Source organism: Terrapene carolina, unplaced genomic scaffold (genome assembly GCF_002925995.2).
Source record: "Terrapene carolina triunguis isolate 2854851 unplaced genomic scaffold, T_m_triunguis-2.0 Scaffold148, whole genome shotgun sequence".
Classification (NCBI taxonomy): Eukaryota; Metazoa; Chordata; order Testudines; family Emydidae; genus Terrapene; species Terrapene triunguis.
Window position 1 is genome coordinate 5,931,231 of NW_020664499.1, and position 19,994 is coordinate 5,951,224.

The 19,994-nt window shown below is 44.0% G+C and overlaps 1 protein-coding gene across 1 annotated transcript in view; it reads right to left on the bottom strand.

Annotated features, from left to right (window-relative positions):
- LOC112106593 (leucine-rich melanocyte differentiation-associated protein) overlaps nt 1–3,774 on the bottom strand; it is a 565,421-nt gene extending 561,647 nt beyond the window's left edge. Inside the window, 1 exon segment of the mRNA XM_029912012.1 lies at nt 3,661–3,774. Within this exon segment, the coding sequence (XP_029767872.1) occupies nt 3,661–3,690 (30 nt within the window). The 5' untranslated portion in view covers nt 3,691–3,774.
- Between the last annotated feature and the right edge of the window lie 16,220 nt (nt 3,775–19,994).

Here is a 19,994-nt window from a genome sequence, read left to right on the forward strand (position 1 = left end):
GAGACAGAAAAGTGAATTCCTGACCATTCACCGTATTCACAGTGGAAGCAGCTTCTTGCATTAAATTTTTTTTTTTTTAATTTAAAACTTACTTTTTCAGTGAGGAATTCCCCCCCCCCCCCAACTTAATTTTAGTTGGGTATCAGTGTCTGCCCAACCTGAGTGCCACACATTGCAGTAGGACTCAACATCAGGGGAAGAATGCTTCCTGAAAAGACTTTTCAAACCACTCGAAAGGCAGTATTGACATTCACTATAAGAATCCAGATTATAATAGTACTACTATAGATTAAACTTCTTATGGAGAAAGGCAACACCGTGATAATAGGATCCTCATCCATCACTAGAACTCCCAGGTGCTATGGTAATGCCAGTAATGTATTAATAAGATTTCTCCAAAATTGTTTTTACTTCCAGCTCAAAACAATTTACCAGGAATCAATACAAGCTATTGTCCCTGCCATGTCCCTGCCATATCCCCCCCTCCGCTGCCCCACTTCCTTCATAGCAAGGATCAGCCTTCAAGTACTGGTCCCTCAACATTCCCATTGCTCATAGATACTGAAATGAATGGTGGCTGTCCAGCCCACTGCAATACCTAGGTAGAGTGGAGCACCATAATGACCAAGTCTCATTCCTTTGCTCTTTTGGATATAAGGCTGCTTTTTATTGTCAATAAAACTGCTCCCCAGATATCCTATAAACCAACAAGGTTGAGGGGACTGGAAAATGCTGAGGATCAGTAATTGAGTCCAGAACCTTCCATATCTAGTTTTCTAGTTCAAATCCAAATCAGGGTTGGTAGTAACCAAAAGTTGTTGCTATCTGACAGCTGTTTGGTGCCCTATATGGGGTAACCAACCTGGACCAAGTTTAGAAAGTTTATAATAAAACCCCAAATAAGGAGGGTTGTGTGATATTTCAGGTTTTATTGTGAATGTTTCACACCATTATAGTTATTGATAAGTTAGGGAAGAATTTGGGGTTTTTTAAACACACATTTTAAATTGACATTGTCACCTTCACTAGCTTCACTTGCCCCTCTTTCCTCACATAGTTTCTGTACTGGAGAGCATAACGCAAGTTACCTTTATTGTGACCATTTTACAATGACATTGCATTGTGAGCAGTGTGGTTACACTCAATACAGTGTCATTAATTCAATGAAGAATGTTTCCAAATAGTATATATCATCTTTAAATTTTATGAAAAATCCTGATGCACTGATGCACTCTCACTGCCACAGAAATATACATCTGGAGAGTGTTACTAGTCAGTTAAGCATTATCCTGCATACTGCTAGAAGCTCATGTGTTCTCCTGTTAATTGAGAATTGTGAAGAGAGAATCAGATATTAAAAATACATTGTAGCAAATATTCATATGTGATGTCTGAAAGAGAGTCATGTTTTGAAACAAACTTCATACCACTCAGAACACATTCAAATTACGAAAATATTTAGTTTAGTAGGGATATGATCAGCCTCTAGGGAAGGAAGAATCATCCATTCCATGCCACAGCACACCACAATGACCACAGAAGCAGTTTCTTACAACGGCTGCAAAGTTAGCCAATTGCCTGCATAATCACCATTTCTAGAAGCAATACATGGAATTCACTTAACTAAAATATCTGTAAAAGGAATGATCCTATTAGAGAAATGTTTAGCTGTAAAGCACTCTTGGTACAATGATGTAGTATTTTCATATAAAAGGTGTTTTGTTTTTTAAAAGGTCAGACCAAAAAACAGGGCACACACTAATTCTTAAGTGGGAAATTTAAAGCCAAAGGAGTGAGTTTGGTGCCTGACTCCCACAGAAAAGCAATGGAAGTTGGGTTCCTTACTCCCCTTTGAAAGTCTCCCCATAAGCAAATGACATTATAATATGAAGAACATGTGTTTCTCTGCTAAAAGTAAGCACAGTGAACACATTTTATTCCCCTCCCCCCTCATATTTTCATTTATTTTTTAAAGAAATCAGTGATTTTGGAACAGGTGAAAACCTTTAGAAAGGGGAGTCCTCTAATCATCCATAAAAAATTATACAGATCAATAATAATATAAGCTTTCTCCCTCCATGCACACAGCCCTTGCGGTAGGATTTATCTTCTTTGTACACCTCGTCCTCGAAAAGGTCAAAGGACTATGCACTCTCCGTGGCTTATTCAAACTTAGCTGACAGTCTGGGTCCTATTAGTGACAAGGGTGATAGTGGTTTCTCTCAACAGGTGTAAATTGTCACTGAAGCTAATGGAGAAGATGACAATTTACACCAGCTGAAGATCTCAAAAGATGCCCTCACAAGCTAAAGACAGTGAAGCACTACCAATGTGGGTGAAATTGAACCCATGACCTATTTATTTATAGGCTTTTCTATTACCTGAAAAGCTCCATAAACTCATTCCCAACTCTTGAGCTCTCCAGACAATAGATCATTACAGCGCCTGACACAAGCCACAGAAAGGGAAACTTCTATTTCAGGTAAAATGACAAGTATCAGGGGTTTTACAGAGATACAAAAGGCGATAAAAAGTTATTTCCTTTTCAAATCTTGTATGCACTATGGATACATATTGTATATCTATGTACGGACAGACTGTGGGAATGCCTCAGCAAAACATACAGCTGCACTGAAGTGGTTAACAATTATACTTAACTCCACAGGTGTGGTCAGTAAACTGTCTTTAGAAGCAATAATTCACTGTATTAATTTCACAACAGCTGCATGTGATGTGATTTATTTATTTTATTTATTTTTACAAACAACTTTCTCCTACCATTGCGTGAGCAACATCGGATCTGAAACACATTCTAAGTGCTCCTCATGGAAACACATTTAAAAACATATCCATTGTAAATACAACAATTAAAGAAACAATGCACTACCAGTTGGGGGGGGAGGTGGGAGAGAATCTGGAGTTTGTACCATTAGTAGATTATGGGTCTTTCATGTAAGAGAAACATACTAATAACAACCTCTCAGGAGTAAAAGCATTTTGTATTTACACCTGGACAGACAATTATGTTCATAAGAGTTTATTTAAAGTAAGTGATACATTTTATTAGAGTATAAAGTGAAGGTAAACTTCATGAGTCTAACCCCAGCAAAAGCAAGTGACTAAAGCAATTTTTCAGTGCAATTTTTTTCCCCCTCCAGTAACTTAACCTGCATGAACACTGAACAAGTAAAAACTAAACTCCAGAGGTTTGATTCACCTTTAACCTCTCTAGAATAGCTTCTCCCAGCCCCCACATGCCCTTTGCACCATTAATTGCAAGTAAGAAAGGATAGGGTTGGTTTTTTGTTTGGTTGGTTGGTGGGGTTTTTTTTTTTTTTTTAAAGTTACTGAAAAATAGCCAGGCAGGCCTGGTACCACCACCAGACAGGCTCTCCACGTTAAAGGAAAGACAAGGTGTGGAAGAGGGGCAATTCTCTGCGCAACGAGAGGCAGCATAAATAAATAAATAAATCGGGCTCTTTCCGGGGGGGGGGGGGGGATAACAAGTAAAAACAACCACAAGCACGGGGCTATCTCCAACTACAAATAAAACTTGCCCTGAAGAGACGGACCAGACACACGCACGCTGTAGAAGAGAAAGGAAAGTCCCGCCAAAAGTGCTACTGCTGGATTTGCAAACAGCTGGACACAGACACTTACTTGAGCTCCATTTCCCACGACCCCTGCCATCTCTGCACACTACACACGGCCTGGGCTATGCCCCCTCAGCTGCAACCCTCTTGGGACAAGGGGAAATGTAGCTAGCTGCAGGGTTTGGGTTCAATCGGGGGGGGCTCTGCTTTTGGGGGGGGCGGGGGTCAGTCACTCAGCGTTTCTCTCTCTGCCTCTATTAAGGGCTCAGCAGCTGCAGCTGCTACTTCCTCACTCGTCAGCTGATCCTGAGCGGAAGCATGGCTCGGCTCTGCTAATACAGCTGCCTGCTCCACTTGCGAACCGGCGCTGCAATGCAAAGCCCGGCTCTGTTCACAGGGTCTGCCCGCGACCTGCTGGTAGGTTCGCCCCGACAGAACCTCTCTACTGGGAGGTGGAGCCGGGGGTAGTAGGGCTGCCCCTCCCCCCAGGCCTGGGCTGAGCTGAGGGAGATGGGGGCTTCCCACACAGAGCCCCCGGCGGGGGGTATAGGGGCTTCCTTTGGGTTGCCACCTTCAAAATGCAGAAGAACCCAGCCACTCTCCCCTACTGCCAAAAATCAGCTACGAGCCACCCCCCCCCCACCACCACCACCACCAACAACAGGGGTCCCAGCATCCCAGGGCTAGCTACTTGTTAGCAAAAATGTTTTAAATAACTGCTTTACACACACAAAAACCATCCCCAGGACTGGTCTGAGAAAGAAGTACTGTAACTGACTGCTTAAGTCCTTGCTGTCCAGCATTGGTTTGTTCTCCCACTGTGGTAGCAGAGACAATGGACAGTTGTCATAGATTCAAATTCCTTCCCCTACCTCCTTCACCAGCAGAAGTGGGATCTCCCAGCCAATTCAGTAATTTGGGGCCCCAAAACATCAAGATGGTTTTGAAAGTCAATGAAAAATCCCACTATATTTTACAGTAAAATCCTATGCCACTGTAGTGATGTTAGTCATAGATAGAGTTTGGAACTAGTTCTTGGAGAACACTTGTTTGTTTGCATTCAATAAGATCCTACCAGAAATACATTTAGAATTCTCTCGTAAAGGCATGGCAAATTTGTAGGAATGTGTTGCTCCCTAATCACAAGCCTTGAAGAACGGCAAACTGTTCCCTTGGCAATGAGGCAGGAGTGACCTTGTTCTGGGTCTATGTTTGGAAAACTTATTGGCTAACCTGACATCATCTTTGCAGCTGGTGTTCACGCGCTCAAGAGATGGGTTTGTAATCTTATGCTCATGTATACTGCCTGCCTTCTGAATGGGCAAGAATGTAACCACTCAGATAAGTTGTAAACAAAGTAAGGAGAAGAATAAAAACCCCAGGAAAAGTTTTCCTGGGAGGCTTTTTTGCAGGAGGCTTGAAAAGTTCTCTGGCTACCAACAAACCTGGTGTTCTGTTTCCTTTCCTGCGTTGTCACCACACAAATTAGTCCTTACAGAAACCGACCCACGAAAATCTGGGCTACCGCTATAGATGGGTGGCATCGCTAAAAATGGGTTGGATGGAATAGGGCTATTGAAGGCTTCCTGTAAGGATCTCAAACCAGATTTTTGAAGGCAATTAGGTACCTAAAGATGCAGACCTAAAGATTCCTATTGGGAATTTTAAAAGTGCATAGGCAACTAATGCCCATAGACACATAAGTACTTTTGCAATACCACTCAGCACCTATCTAATCTTTAGGTGCCTAAATACCTTTAAAAACCTACTCCCTTCTCTCTATTGATAATCTATAGTTCAGAGTGTGACAGCTATAGCAAGTTCCTGCCATATCCTTTGAAAAACCTTATTGAAATAAGTTTAAGTTTCTTTGGAGTCCGCTGTATTAAATGACAAGTTTATGTATTATTGTAGGCCAGGAATGTATGTAACCTTTCTAGGAAGGAGATATGACAGATGTGAGGCCTGGGAGTTAACAGGACTATATTGAAAATGTGCCAGAGAAGAATGGACTTTGGGGACAACAAATCTTAAATGAATTTCCTGGGGAATCCCTAGGGAGAGGTTAAGGAAAAGTCCCCACTTCTAGTTATGCAAAAACCTAGCCAGTTGAAGCTATGCCCTGAGGAGAAAGTGACTGTCTGCTGGTAACCTGTTCCTGGAGATCAAAAGTCCAAGCTATATGAAGAAACAGCTAAATTGCCCAGACTGTGTCCTGGTATGAACTTGTATCCAGAAGGAAAACCCAACTGTGGATTTGAAGGACTGACACCTACCCAAGCCCAAGGATGGAGTTGGGGTGGTCTCTAGAAAGGTTGTTAGCATGCATGTAAGTTATTTTATTGTTTGTAATATGCTTACTGTGTAATGCTTTCACCTTAAGAATAAATGAAGTTGCTTAGAAAGAGCAGTGTGGTAATTTGTAACTCCTGGCAATTGCGCTGTTCATAGGCTTCAAAGAGAAAGCAAAGAGCAGTCTTGGGCTGTTTACGCAGTCTGGCTTGCTGGAGGTGTAGGCAGAGAACTATGCAGCCTTAAAGATTCCCCAGTCATTTGAAGGAGTGAGGCACAGGTCTTTGCTCAAGAGGAGTGATGGCTGGGAGGCAGAAGCCTGAAAGTGACCACAGATGGGGAGCCCAGGTGCAGTTGCCCTGAAACTGTGATACAGATAATTTCTGCAGAAATCATGGGAAGTTTCAGAGAGGATATAAGTTTTGTGTGCGCCCCTTGAGGTGGATATACAGCACTCTGAAAAACTGTCTTTGTAGTTCATTCAATGAAACAGTGAAAACTAATAATGTACTTGCTGCTCTGTCTCTTAACCCTATCAGGAAGTATAGTAGATACAGCTGTGGCATCGTTTCTTCACTACAGTCTTATTCTCTCCTTTTCCTCTGGCTATTCTGGAGGGAACTGAGAACAAATAGGTTAAGGACAATTTAAACACTTTTATTTATCTTTTTTATTTTTCCCAGTGCATTTGTATTTAACATGTTAAGAACAAGAATATACATAACTAATCAACAAATCACTTCTGGCCTGCTTTTCCATTGCCTTGCCCTTTGTGTAATTTGCCCTAAGTGCTTAGTGGCTGCCAAACACTGCCAAATCAGGAACCACTGATGGAAAGCAGCCCCCCAAGCCAGTACTTAAGCACACACCCAACCAGTACCCAATTAAAGAATTTAGGGGCCCCACAAAACTATGGCAATTTCTCCCTCCTGCTTCCATACTCCCTGTCCCCAAGGATGGGAAGCCCTGTGGAAGAGCAGGTCCTGCCCCTGGCAAATCCCAGGGGGTGAGGATAGGGAGCCCACCCCACAGTGGCTCTTGTCCCACGAGGCTGGTTCAGCTCCCCTTTCTGGGCTGTTGACTCTGGCCCACTGTGCATTATGCCCCAGCCCATCCCTACCCTGGCCCTGGCCAGGTGTATCTCCCCTCAGTGGCTGGAGCCCCCCTGAGATGGGGTCCCTGTGCAAGTGCAATTTGGTTGATCCAAGCCTATGAGTAACTTTAACCACATGAGTAGTCCATTTGAAGTCATGCTTAAAATTAGGCACATGCTTAAGTACCTTGCTAACTGGAGTCTTAATTTATTCTCCCAGTGTGGAGAGAATCCCCTCAATGGCATAGGGTAGCTCTATACCACCCACTCTTGCCCCACCAGCATAGAGGTCAGATCAGGGATATGCCTGAGGATGAGAGAGAATGACTAGAGCCCAAAAGCTCTCCAGTGAATCAGCTGGAACAATCCTTTAGGAGCCAGCGCAAGAGGCCAGAAGTTAAAGGAGCCCTCAGACTTCTCTAATTTTCACCAGGGGCCAAACCGGCCCCCAAAAAGCAATCTGATCAGGTAATTTAAAGTCTCCCCCTCAGGTCCTTCACTAGTCAAGTATGATTAAATAAAATGATAACATTTAACTACCCTTCTCAGTCACTTTCATCATCATGTTCCTATTACACCTCTGGTGTTTAGGGCAGTGACAAAGCTCCTCCACTCCTGTCAGTTTCTGGCAAGTCTTTCAATGGTTCCCCAGCTGTGCCCCAAGTTTTTCAGCTCGGCTTCCACAGCTCTTCACCATGTTGTTTTTGAGTGGCCTCGTTTTCACTTGCCTTCAGGTGTCCATCTTATTGCTATTCTGGTGATGGAATCAGTTTCCCTCTGAAGCACATGACCGATCCATCTCTAATGCCTCCTGGCAATGATGGTGCTCAGATCCTCTTGGATGCACTGTGTCAATAGATCTTGGTTTGAGATTGTTCTGGGCCAAAAGATACAGAGGATTTTTCTGAGGCAGATTGTATGGAATGAAGACAGTTTGGATATGTCATACTTTCTCATTTCCCAGAATTCGGCACTATAAAGTAGTGTTGAAAGTATTCAGGGCTGATAAATCTTGAGTTTGATTTTGATGTTGTTTTTTGATGATTTCCAGACTGTATTTAAGCTCCTGAAGGTGTTCCTGGCTTTATTGATTTTGTTCCAGATGTCCTGGCTGATGGTGTTGCCCAAGTATGTGATGTTTCTACAGTGCAGTCACTTTGCACAGGTGTAATTGATTCTCTATTGCTTTGTATCTTGTGTAGTTAGGCCCTTCAGTTATGGTGAATAAACACTTCTAGATACAGTATTTTTATCTATCTATCTATCTATCACGCACTAAGAGAATTTCTGCATCAAGGCCTATTTGCTAGTTCAATCAACCACTCAGCATGCTTTTGACAAACTGTACATGTATTTATTTTTGGATTATACAAAGTCAGCAAATTACATATGACAAGAACAACACATTCTATCAGGATTATTGTGAAAACAGAGCAAATAGCCTACTTTCTACCCTCCCTTTATCTCCCACCTCTTTTTACCTCTTTCTTTACACTGATGAAATGGAGAGCAAAATGTGGCCATTATCAATTTTATTTGTAGAGTACCATAGGCCATTTGGTATATGTAGACAAAATCCCTGGACTGGAGAATCAATTTTAAACTTCAAAAAGGAGAAGGTCTTTTGAACTGAAAAATGGACATCTTAATTTAGAAAGTGTCCAAATGTGCCATTTGACAATTTAAAAACTTTTTTCCAAAAAATTTTCAGAGAAAATTTATCAACATTGACTTTTTCCACAATAAGTTAATTGTAATGAATCAGTATTTTCCACCAAAAAAAAAAAAACTTATCATGGAAAAATTCCTGACCAGCTCTGGCAATTGTCATTTTGCACATGCAGAAAATTTGGCCCCAAAATTATCAAAACAATACTTGATTGGTTGGCAGCCATATCTAAACATGCTTAAGAGGAAGCATGTTTGTCCTTGTCTTTATTTTTTTTTTTTTTTTAAGTTTCTGCAATAGTCACTACATGTTTAGTGCAAATGAAACCAGTTTAGCCCAAAGAGCAGAACTTAGTGGAGTAGGGGCATTTTTATCAGTGTCACCCACAGAAAGTGGAACATATTTAGATGTATTCAGGTAGTTGCACCTGCTTTGTATCCCAAATACTTCAAAGTTGAATGGTGCTTGATGTCCAAACTAATTAACTTAAAATGTCTCCCTTGGGATAGCAACACCAGCTTTCAGTACCACTGCTGTGAAGTTGGGAGAGGGGGGAATAAATATGATGAAAGCAAGATAAAAGTACAACAAAATATGCTGTTCAAGTGCACTGAGCAGGCCAGAAAGGAGAATAATGGCCTTATCTACAGCTCCCTCAATCTGCATTGGGTGGAAGTAAAATCTCCCTCCCAGTCTCTAATCTATTGTTGCTATCCCCACTTACATGCAGTGTACCAACCATTGATAACCAAGTTTAAGCAGTATGAAAAGCCTTTAATGCATGTACAGACAATACACCAATATACCTTATTACATGGACTATGTTGGTGTGACAGTGTGATATATTAGTGCTATGACACTTGGGGCTAAGGACATCCAAACTGGTTGTGTTTGTTGTTGGGAGGTTTTTTTGTTTGTTTTGTTTTTTGCACCCACAGGATTAAGATGACTGCAGTGTGATCTTTTTCAAAACATTGAATGCACATGCCTGCCTGTTTGTCAACTCTACAACAAAGCTGCTGTCAAACTGGAAAAACAGCCAATGAGAAGTGATGGATATGTAATATACCATCCAAGCATCTGCATCTATAATGCATCTGCACTGGTGTGAATATGACACCCTTAGTCAATGGCCCTGCCTTATCCTTCTCCATTTTTCTAGAGCACAAAATATTCGCCTGCAGAGAGAAAGAAATCGATGCTTTCACTTTCACTCTGAGTTCGAATCTCAATCAGATTTTTACCCTTTCCCACAACAGGGTGGCGGCTTGTCTTGGCTGAAGCATTTCCTAATTAATTAAGTTGATTCTCTTTAGCATCTTTAATTAATTCCTCCTCCACTCCACTGTAAATAAAGAAATTGGCATGTGATATGAATTGCAGATAGCTCAATAGCGATGCACCCATCTTAAATACAGAAGGATTTCACATTTCATTTACAGATGGCACAGGGAAGGAAGATCACATAGATGCTAGAGAGATGTCTAATTTGCTGCCTCTTCTAAACAAATTCACTGTTTGAGCCAGACTCAATATACTCTGCCCTGAGTCTAGGGTGACCAGATGTCCCAATTTTATAGGGACAGTCCTGATATTTGGGTATTTTTCTTATATAGGTGCCTATTACCCCCCACACTCTGTCCCAATTTTTCATACTTGCTATCTGGTCACCCTACCTGAGTCACAATATGACTCTACATTTTTCTGCATATCTGGTTAGGGCTCAAGTGCCTCCACATAAAAAAAAAACAACCTTCCTTGCCAGGTTTTTATTATTTCTTCATATCAGATGGCGTGCAATGTGATATCAGCATGTGGATGGTGTCTGAGTGCACAGATCAAGCTTGCTATCAAGCACAGATCACTATTTTCTTCCATGGCAACCTTAATTTGAGCACTTCCCAACTTCTTTTGAGTGCTTGTGCTTTGTAACTCTACTAACATTCTTTTAATGTAGCATTTTGGTATAGAACATATATCTTTACCACTCACGAATAATGCAGTACTGTAAGCATGAGCTGAGTGCTTTGAAAGATGTCAGGATACAAAGTCCTTCCTCTTGCTACCACATGTAGTGATGTTGAATACATCTACGTATTACTACATTTTAAAAAATTGATATAAAAAAAGTTATTTGGGCAGCAAAGTCAAGAGCTTGACAATTAAGAAATGCCAGAATTAAGGTGATTCCCCTCCCCTACAGGACCCCTGCCTCATTCAGCACACAGGATAAATAGTGCTAAGGAAATGTAACCTGATTGTATAATGCAGTGGTTTTCAACCTGTGGTCCGCAGACCCCTGGAGGACTGCAGACTATGTCTAATGTTTCCAAAGGGGTCTGTACCTCCATCTGAAAGTTATTAAGGGTCTGCAAATGAAAAAAAGTTGAAAACTGCTGGTATAATGAATCACTCACTCTCACTCTATTTATATAGCCCCATTACAATGGTATCTGAGCACCTCACACTCACCACTCGGAGGAAGTTAAGTGATCCCCTTTTTACTGATGGGGAATTAAGGCACAGAGACTGTCCCCCTGCCTGGTAATGCCCTAGCCATTAGACCATGCAGTGATGCTAGCAGACCAGGTGCCAGCTCATGCCAAGGGCCCTAGGCCACACTGAACACTGACAAATGCATAGTTGGACACCAGTCTGGCTCACCTGTGTGTTAGTATTGTTAAAATAGGTATTAGAGATATGAAAATGTGTTTAGACTTTATGAAATGCTTGTGAGTCGCTGCATGCATTCATCTTGCTTATATCTATATCCCATTTTATAAGGTCATATTTAAGTGTTTTCTCTGAAACTGTAATACTCCCTCCCCCCGCCCCAGTCAGGAGAGCAGCATTGCCAAGGCCGGGTCTACACCACAGAGTTAGGTCGATGAGAGGCAGCTTATATCGACCTAACTCTGTAAGTGTCCACATTAAAATATTGCTCCTGCCTACATAACTCACCCACTATGCTGACTTAATAACTCCACCTCTGTGAGAGGTGCAGTACTTAGGTCAACACAGTGTCAGTGTAGCTACTGTATTACTTTTATCGACTTTAATGGCCTCCAGGAGCTGTCCCACAATGCCCCACGGTGACTGATTTGATCACCATTTTGAACTTCACTGCCCGGCAGCTATGTTCCCTGTAAGCTGTGCGGCTGCGCAGCAGGCTCTCAAGGGCTGTGCAGGCAGGCGGGGAGAGAAGTCCCTCCCCCGGCCCGGCCCAGCCCTGCTGGAGCTGCTGCAGCCGGGGAGAAGCACATCTCACCTGGTCCCGAGTTGCTGCGGCGAGAGAGGGCTGGGGGGAGTCCTCTCTCCTCACCTCAGCCCTGAGACAGCCAGCCCAAACCCCTAATCCCCCCACCCCAACCCGCTGCCCTAGTCCTGAGCCCCCTCCTGCACCCCAATCCCCTCATCCTAGCCCCACCCCAGATCCCACACCTCCAGCCAGAGCCCTCACCCCCCCTGCACCTCAAACCTCTGCCCCAGCCCCAAGCCCCTTCCCACACTCTGAACCCCTCAACCCCCACCTCCGCCACACATCATCTCCATATTGGTGCACATAACAAAATTCATTCTGCACATGGATGTAAAAAATTAGAGGGAACACTGCCCGGCAGCCAGGTACATGCTCCTCCCCATTAAATCCCTGCAAACTTTTCAAATTCTATTTCCTGTTAGCTCACCTAGCAACTGTCCAGCTGATCAAGCCCGCTACACGGTGCAGATGTGCTCCTGCCTGGAGTACACAGGAGGTGGTGGATATCCTGGGTCAGTGGGGAGAAGACGCTGAAGAAAATTGAGCAGCGAGTCACTCATTCCCTCCACCGAGTAATCCTTTCCAAGGGTGGAGAAGCTCATCTGGAAGAGGAAGGACAGGATCTCCACTAGGTCCATGCCCCGGGTCTCAGTGGACTGCAGGTACTGCAGCATGAAGTACCAGGGCTGGGAGGATGTGTCCAGCACCAGGAACTGGAAGCCGGCGGAGGTCATGCAGGGGGGCTCTCCGGGTTCGCTGCTCTTCATTAGCCCGGCTTGGATGAGGAGCTGGGCTAGATCCTGGCTGACCACGGCACTGGGGGAGTCCACCATGAAATGCAGGATCACCTCCCACCTCTCCTTGGCGTATTTATCCAGCAACGGGATGTCCTGCACGTGTTTGTATAAGCACAGCTCCGATCCAGCTGTAGACACATTGATATCTATGAGCAGATTGCTTGGAGCATGGGGGAGAAGGGCCTCAAGAGAGACCTGCATGGGTGGCTCATGAAAGCCAAGGAGCTGCAGCAAGCGTACCAGAAGGTAAGGGAGGCTAACAGTCACTCTGATGCAGAGCCACAGACAGGACACTTTTAAAAAGAGCTGCAAGCCATCCTTGGCTGAGACTCACATCACCACCCTCAAGAGTCCTGTGGATACTTTGGAGGAGTCAGAGTCACAGGCCCTAGAATGAACATTGAAAAGGAGGTGCTGAATGAGAAAGAGGAGGAGTACGGGGGACAGGTGACTGAGGAATCCAGTGGCGCAGTGAGCCAGTACCTGTTCCTGACTCCAGAGTCCCTACAGCCCAGAATGGGCGAGTCTGATACAGGGAAGGAACCTCTGGTAAGTATGCTGTTTGCTTTGATAGTGCAAGAAAATATCTGTTCATTTACTCTTTTTAAATTATGCCAGAAGAGGTAAGGAAATAGCCAATAGAGGTAGAGTTATCTGCTTCTCATTCCCTTGTACAGTTAGGCAGAGGGGGCCCTGCAGAACACTTCGTTTATGTGCACCAGGATGTCCCGTGAATCCTCCATAGAGATCTCGAGGAAACTTTCCTGGAAGTAGTCTGCAATCCTCAGCCACAGGTTTCTGGGGAGAGCTGCCTTATTTCTTCCACCATGGTAGGACACTTTCCCATGCCACTCAATTACTTCAGCAGGCACCAGTGCAGCACACAGACTACTCCCAGGGAATTCTATGGCCCAAAATTAAAAATTCTGCACACCATATTTTAAAATTCTGAGAAATTCTATATATTTTATTTGTCAAGATAACACAATATAATCCTCCCCGTTTCAATTCTTCTGGTAATTTATTTCAAAATACCTATCAGCAAGTATGTTTGTAACTATACAGACAACAAAAAAGATTCGTGAAATGTTGGACAAATAGATTTCTTACTAGGCATATTAATACAGAATTTTGAGTAATAGTTCATTTAAACTACAATACAGAAATGTATTTCCTGCACCCCTCAGAAGCAGTGCAAAGGCTTTGGGGAATCAGGGATAATGGAGGAGCTGAGGGAGAGGAAAGTAATTGCTGGGAAAGAGTCTGTGAGTGATCCTGGAAGTGTTGTTGGGTGTGGGTGGGGAACAGGTTTTGGGGGGGATTGTTAGGAGTTTCCCCCATGCAGACTCTGGCTGGCTCCTAGCCTCTCCCATTCAGTCAGGCACATCTGCCCCATCCCCATGTGTCCCTGCACCCCCTCACTCAGCAACTCCACACCCCCTATGGCCCTGTACTCCCTCCCATTCAGCCCCTGGATCAATGCTGTCACCCCACTAGCTCCTGTGCCCCACCCCAGTCTGTCCTCCCACTAGCTCTTCTGAACCCCAGTCTGTGCCCCCCCCAGCAGCCACATGTGCCCTGCTCTGTCTGTCCCGTCATTCCCCCCCTCCACCATATCCCTTGCCTCCTCACCTGGCCCTGTGAAAAAAAATTTGCAGATGACATGAATTCTGCGCATGCTCTGCAGCACAGAATTCCCCCAGGAGTAATACGGACTCAGTCTGCAGCCAGCCGAGTGCAGGAGCTTCAGCTCACTCATGAGGGTAATGATCAGTTAAAATCACCACCACTACCATCTGTAGACAACAGTGCCAGTATTCATTTCAATTGCCCTATCTGCATATACTCAGGCCTGTGAGCTACCCCCACCCTTATTGTCCCAAGTTGCCCCCTCCCACCAGGCTGTGCTCACTGTAGCTTGCACTGCTACCATGCTCTATGAATCCCAAGGAGAAGTGAGAATGTAGTGCTTGGTTTCAGAGTGGTAGCCGTGTTAGTCTGTATCAGCAAAAGGAACGAGGAGTACTTGTGGCACCTTAGAGACTTAGTGCTTGTAACTTGTGGGGATCAAGGGCAGTGAGTTCAGTATACCAAGTTTCTATTTATCCTATGAATACACCCACAATAGTACCTCTGGGCATCCACCCCATCAGGGCACCTCAGCCAGATAAGAAGAAGGAAGAGGATGTGGGATGACATGTTTCAAGAGCTCCTGCAAGGCTCTGGTGCTTCAGACTCTGAGCACAGGGTTTGGAGGATCATCCTTGCAAACAGAATGGACAGGGATAATGCAGAGAGGAGAAAAGCACAGGAAAAGGAGAGAGATGTGAAGCAGAAGATGCTAGCGCCTCTCAAGTGGCAAACAGACATGCTGGAGACTTTTGTTGACCTTCAGGTTCAACAGACCTGTACTTGCGTCCCTCTGCAGCCCATAGAGAAATGCATTCCAAGGTTTCCGTATCCCTGCCGCCCGCACACACACACACTCCGTGTGGTGTCGAGGATGCGGCAGTACCCCTAACCACTCCACCCCGGGGGAGAGTACAGGCAGTCACAGCTGCACATGCACCAACTGTGTCTCTCACAGGTCAGCGTTTGTGAAATGGAAATGCCTGTTCTTTCCTCTTCAAACATTCTCTTCCCTATATTTGTAAAGTTTCATTCAGTTATAAATATGTCTGTTTGCATGTGTTTGGGGGGAAAAGTCTATTTATGGAAAAAAATCATCTTTATTAGTTCACAACATATGCTGTCTGGGGCTGACATCGTTTACAGTCAATAGCAGTAAGTGCATTTGCAATGTTATATCATTACACACATTACAAGGTTATACCGGGGTGCAAAAACAAAAACAAAACCTATGCCAGGCAGGATATATTACAGCAACACACGTTACTCTGGGTTAGTATTAAACTGGGCTTTCAAAGCCTTCTTGAGCCATATAGATCCCCATTGAGCTTTTCTAATAGCCCTGGTATCTGGCTGCTCAAAAATCAGCAGACAGCTGTCCCACCTCTACCCTCCACCCTGGTGGAAACTGTTCCCCCTTTGCTTCACAGATATTATGAAGCACACAGCAGGCAGCTATAACCAGTGGGAATACCCCCCCGCCCCCCAGTGAGGTCTAATCTCATGAGTAGACAGCACCAGCAGCCTTTCAAACAGTCAAAAGCACATTGAACAGTCATTCTGCACTTGCTGAGCCTATAGTTGAAGCACTCCTTGCTGCTGTCAAGGTGGCTGGTGTACGGCTTCATGGGCCATGGAGTAAGTGATAGACTGGGTCTCCCAGAATCAATATTGGCGTTTCAACCTCCCCAGTGGTAATCCTCTGGTCTGGAAAGAAAGTCCCCGCTTGCAGCTTTCTGAACAGGCCCATGTTCTTAAAGATGCATGCATCATGCACCTTCTCTTACCATCCTGTATTGATGTCGGTAAAACATTCCCAGTGGTCCACCAGCACTTGCAATACTATAGAAAAGTAGCCCTTTCTGTTGGGGTTTGTGGTCTGGGGCTGGAATTCACATCCCAGAGTCACTTCAGACAGCTTGACACATGCTTTCTCTTTATTGTACCTCTTTCTAGTCCCATCCTGAGCAGCCCCTCAGTGGGGCTCTTTAATTTAAAGAAAGATTATGAAGGGCACAGAATGATTAAACCCAGTCAACAAAAGTAATTCTAGAACTCATGGTCCTTTGGTTCCCAGTGCAGTGCACACTCCCATCTGTAAAGGATATGCTAAAGTGAAGGAGAAGGATCCATTTTGTCTGAGCCCAATTTGGTAGTTCAACTGTGTGAAGAATGCTGAAGACAGACACAGAGATGGGCCTACACAATGCTCTGGAATGTTCAGGGGTTTTGGCATGCTGCCCAAACCAACTGTAGTACACAAACCACAAAGGTGAAATAGTGATTTCCAACAGCTTACAATTTCGCCAAAACCAAAGAGATTTTCCCAAGGCCAGCAAAACAGATGCCAGGACTATCCCCCTGCCAAATTTCAAATGCTTGTTGCTAACTGTGTGGGCCTCGGAACACTTAAAAAAAGTCAAAGATTTTTTTATATTGAAAAGTGTTCAGCAACTATTATATAGGGGCCATTTATATTATAATTATGTATTGCATATGTATATACACACACACACACACAGATCTGTTTCTCTACATAGATGACCTACTCACAACAACCCCAAAGTTCAGACTTTCACTGTGAGCAATGACACACTTGTGTATACCAGATTGGCAGCTACATTGTTGTGAGCAGGAAAATTGCAATACTGAAGCAACAGATTTGTCTGCATTTATGTCTGCTTGCTCACAAGAACGCAACAGAGAGGCAGAGCTACAAAAAATTAAACCTGGGATGAGGTCTAATTTTAAGCCTTCACAGTTCCCTTGTAAATAATGGGCCATGGGGGTGGGGTTTAGTTTTCATTGTGAGATGTTTTCTGATTTCTTCCTCCTTCCCCCAGTCTCTGACGCTGAGGCTGCCTGTCTCACAATCAGACACAAAATGAAATGGTTTCCAGTAATGCCCAGATAGCATACAAAAAAAAGTTTAAAAAAAATAAATAAATCAAGCAACAAAGGAAGTGGCTTCTGGGGTCAGCTTGTACTTGAGCAGAAAGGGAACTTGTGCTTGAGCACAAAGTGAGACCTCTATTCTTCTAGCCCTGCTGATGTTAGTGCACTAACTATTGGACAAGCCAGAGCTGTATAGCACAAGGAGTCAGGTTGACACCCACACTTCCAAGGAGACACAATCAGCAGCTTCATGTGTCAACATCACTGTACTCCAGGAGAGACCAGGCCACCTATCTACTGCTACTCTCCTGGTGGAACCTCCAAGGGATAAGGTAACTCTATTTTCCATAGGAGTCTGCATCAATTATGGGCTAGATTTCCCTACTCCCCTGATCATGTCGGCTCCCTAGCCCGCGGCACCCACTTTTCAGACTGCGCTGGATGCCTAAGGATCCCACAATGGAATGGAAGTTGCAGCCACCTTGCACTGCTGCAACTTCACCCAGGAGTTCTTCCCACTAAAAAAGGGCCCTATGCCCTAGTTCACTCAGGCAAAAGCTAGAATGAGGCAGGGAGGAGTTTAGGTCAAGCTCTGGAAGTACCTAAACTTAGCAAACTGATTCCAACCCAGTTTCGATTCTACACCCAAGGCCTCATCTTTGAGCCTACAAAGGAGGCTTATTTTGTGCTGGTTAGATGCAGAACTACAGCCTCCCACACAAGTGACTGCTACATAATATTACTGCTGAAGAGAGACCAAGGAACAAGTCACTAGTGTATGTGACACTGTATAACTTAAGCTCTTTAAGAAACTAGTTTTAGTTCCTCATCTTGCAGTTGTAAACAAGAGTAGAATTTGTCCCTACATCTGTCAACCTGGAACAGTTCCACTGAAATCTATGGAGCTACTTGGTGTAGAACAAGAGCAGAATTCAAAATAATAGTCTGAACTTCTGGAGCTTTTTATAGAGCAAAGAGCACTATTTGCTCACACTGCATCATTAAAAGTCATCTTCACCTCACTGATCTATGTGCTGTCTTCTTCATGACTGAAGAGGTTTTCCCATCAATGTCCCAGAAATGGTGAATGAAGGGTAGCATGTCTGAGTATTTAATAATGTTAAAAAGACTTCTTAAGGGGTCTTAGAAAGAAATTTGCTTTTACTTCTGTTGAAGGTGTCACACAATTAATTCAAAAGCACATCTAGTCAAGTACGGCACTCACAAAATTTCAGGTTCAGGGCCTGGATTAGCAACACTGAGGTAGATTTTTAGGGAGGAGTGTTCTCCAAGTCCCCAGTACCTTACGTCTTTACTCCCTACATACCCACTTTCAGTCAGCAATCCTTTTGGCTAAGGAGAGATTATTCCAAATCACCCAGGGAGGCACTAGAGAGAGCACGCACGCACACAAATGATGGAAGAGAGGAACACAGTAGACAAATTCAGGAGGTGAAGTGTATAGCCATGTAAATTCCAAGTCTGAGTGGGTGTGAATCTGACTATAACAGGCAATACCTCTTGGGGTTGGAAGAGGGTGGCTTACTCTAATTTACCTCTTCATGCATCTTCTTGTTAGTGACTTTTCATGCTTCACGCATCGCTTCTGATCCCTTGGCACACACAGTTCTACTAGCTTAGATGTCACTGAACTCCCACAGATTCAGAAGGCAACTCCACATGCAAGGGATGGGTAAAGCAGGAAGACCCACTGAAAGGAGGGTGCTGATTCCCCAGTCTGATTGCTATCCCATAATAACCTTTGCCCCCACTTCTTCAGTCCTGCACCTAGTACAGCTCAGCCACACCTAAGAATCAGGGTGGAAAAAGAAAGTTAGACTTTTCATGAAACCCCCCTATAAGCGAGTGGAATGACTCAGCAGAAAAGGGAAAACCAGTAGCAGTCAGCAAGGAATTTCCCCCAAGGGCTAGTGCTTTAACAAGAAACTAAAATTAGTTAAATTAACCTCTGCAGAAAGTAAACAGAAAAATCCCCAATTTGTGCTTCAACCCAGTCTTAGGACCCTAAGCGTGAAGTCAGTCCAACCTTCCCAAAGGCAGCCTGCTCCCTCCTTTCCCAGGGCTTGCTGTTATAGGCCTTCCCCATACTCTAATGGGGAAAAAGAAAGGGAAGCTGAGTTGAAGTTAACCTCTTGTTCACTGGGAGCCAGATAGTATCCCTGGCTGTATACCTCATGTTTCAAACTCCATCTCTCAGCTATGCTTTATCCACATAGCCACAAAACTATACAGATGAGACCTCTGGCTACCTCGTCTCTCAGATAAAAGGAAGTTTTTTTGGTTTATTTGGAAGTTAGAGAGGGGTCAATATCAACTTTCCATGTAAGAGTTTTAGCAGCTTAACAGTGGAATTGTCTTTGTGGCTCCATATGTATGAAGATATCTGGAAAGGTTGTGATACCTGGCTGGTGTACTGAGGACAATTTATAATATCACAGAAAGGAAGAGAGTTCAGAGCTGCAGATTTGTTTCTGATTCTTGTTTTCTAAGTAAAGGTGAAGGAGACTGTTGATGATTCAATACAGAACTTTTCACTTCTAGGTTCCTTGTTTGAATCCAGTCCAGACTGGTAAGGACCAAAGGGAGCCTATGTGAAGTTGATTGGTCACTACTCAGGTAGTTCCCACTGGACAGGTGGCCACATCCCACAGTCAGCACCAGCGGGCCACCCCTGTTGGCATGCTCTGCAGAAAGGGCAATGATTGAATGGGCTTAGAAGTTAAAATAACCTTGATGCCTAGAGGTA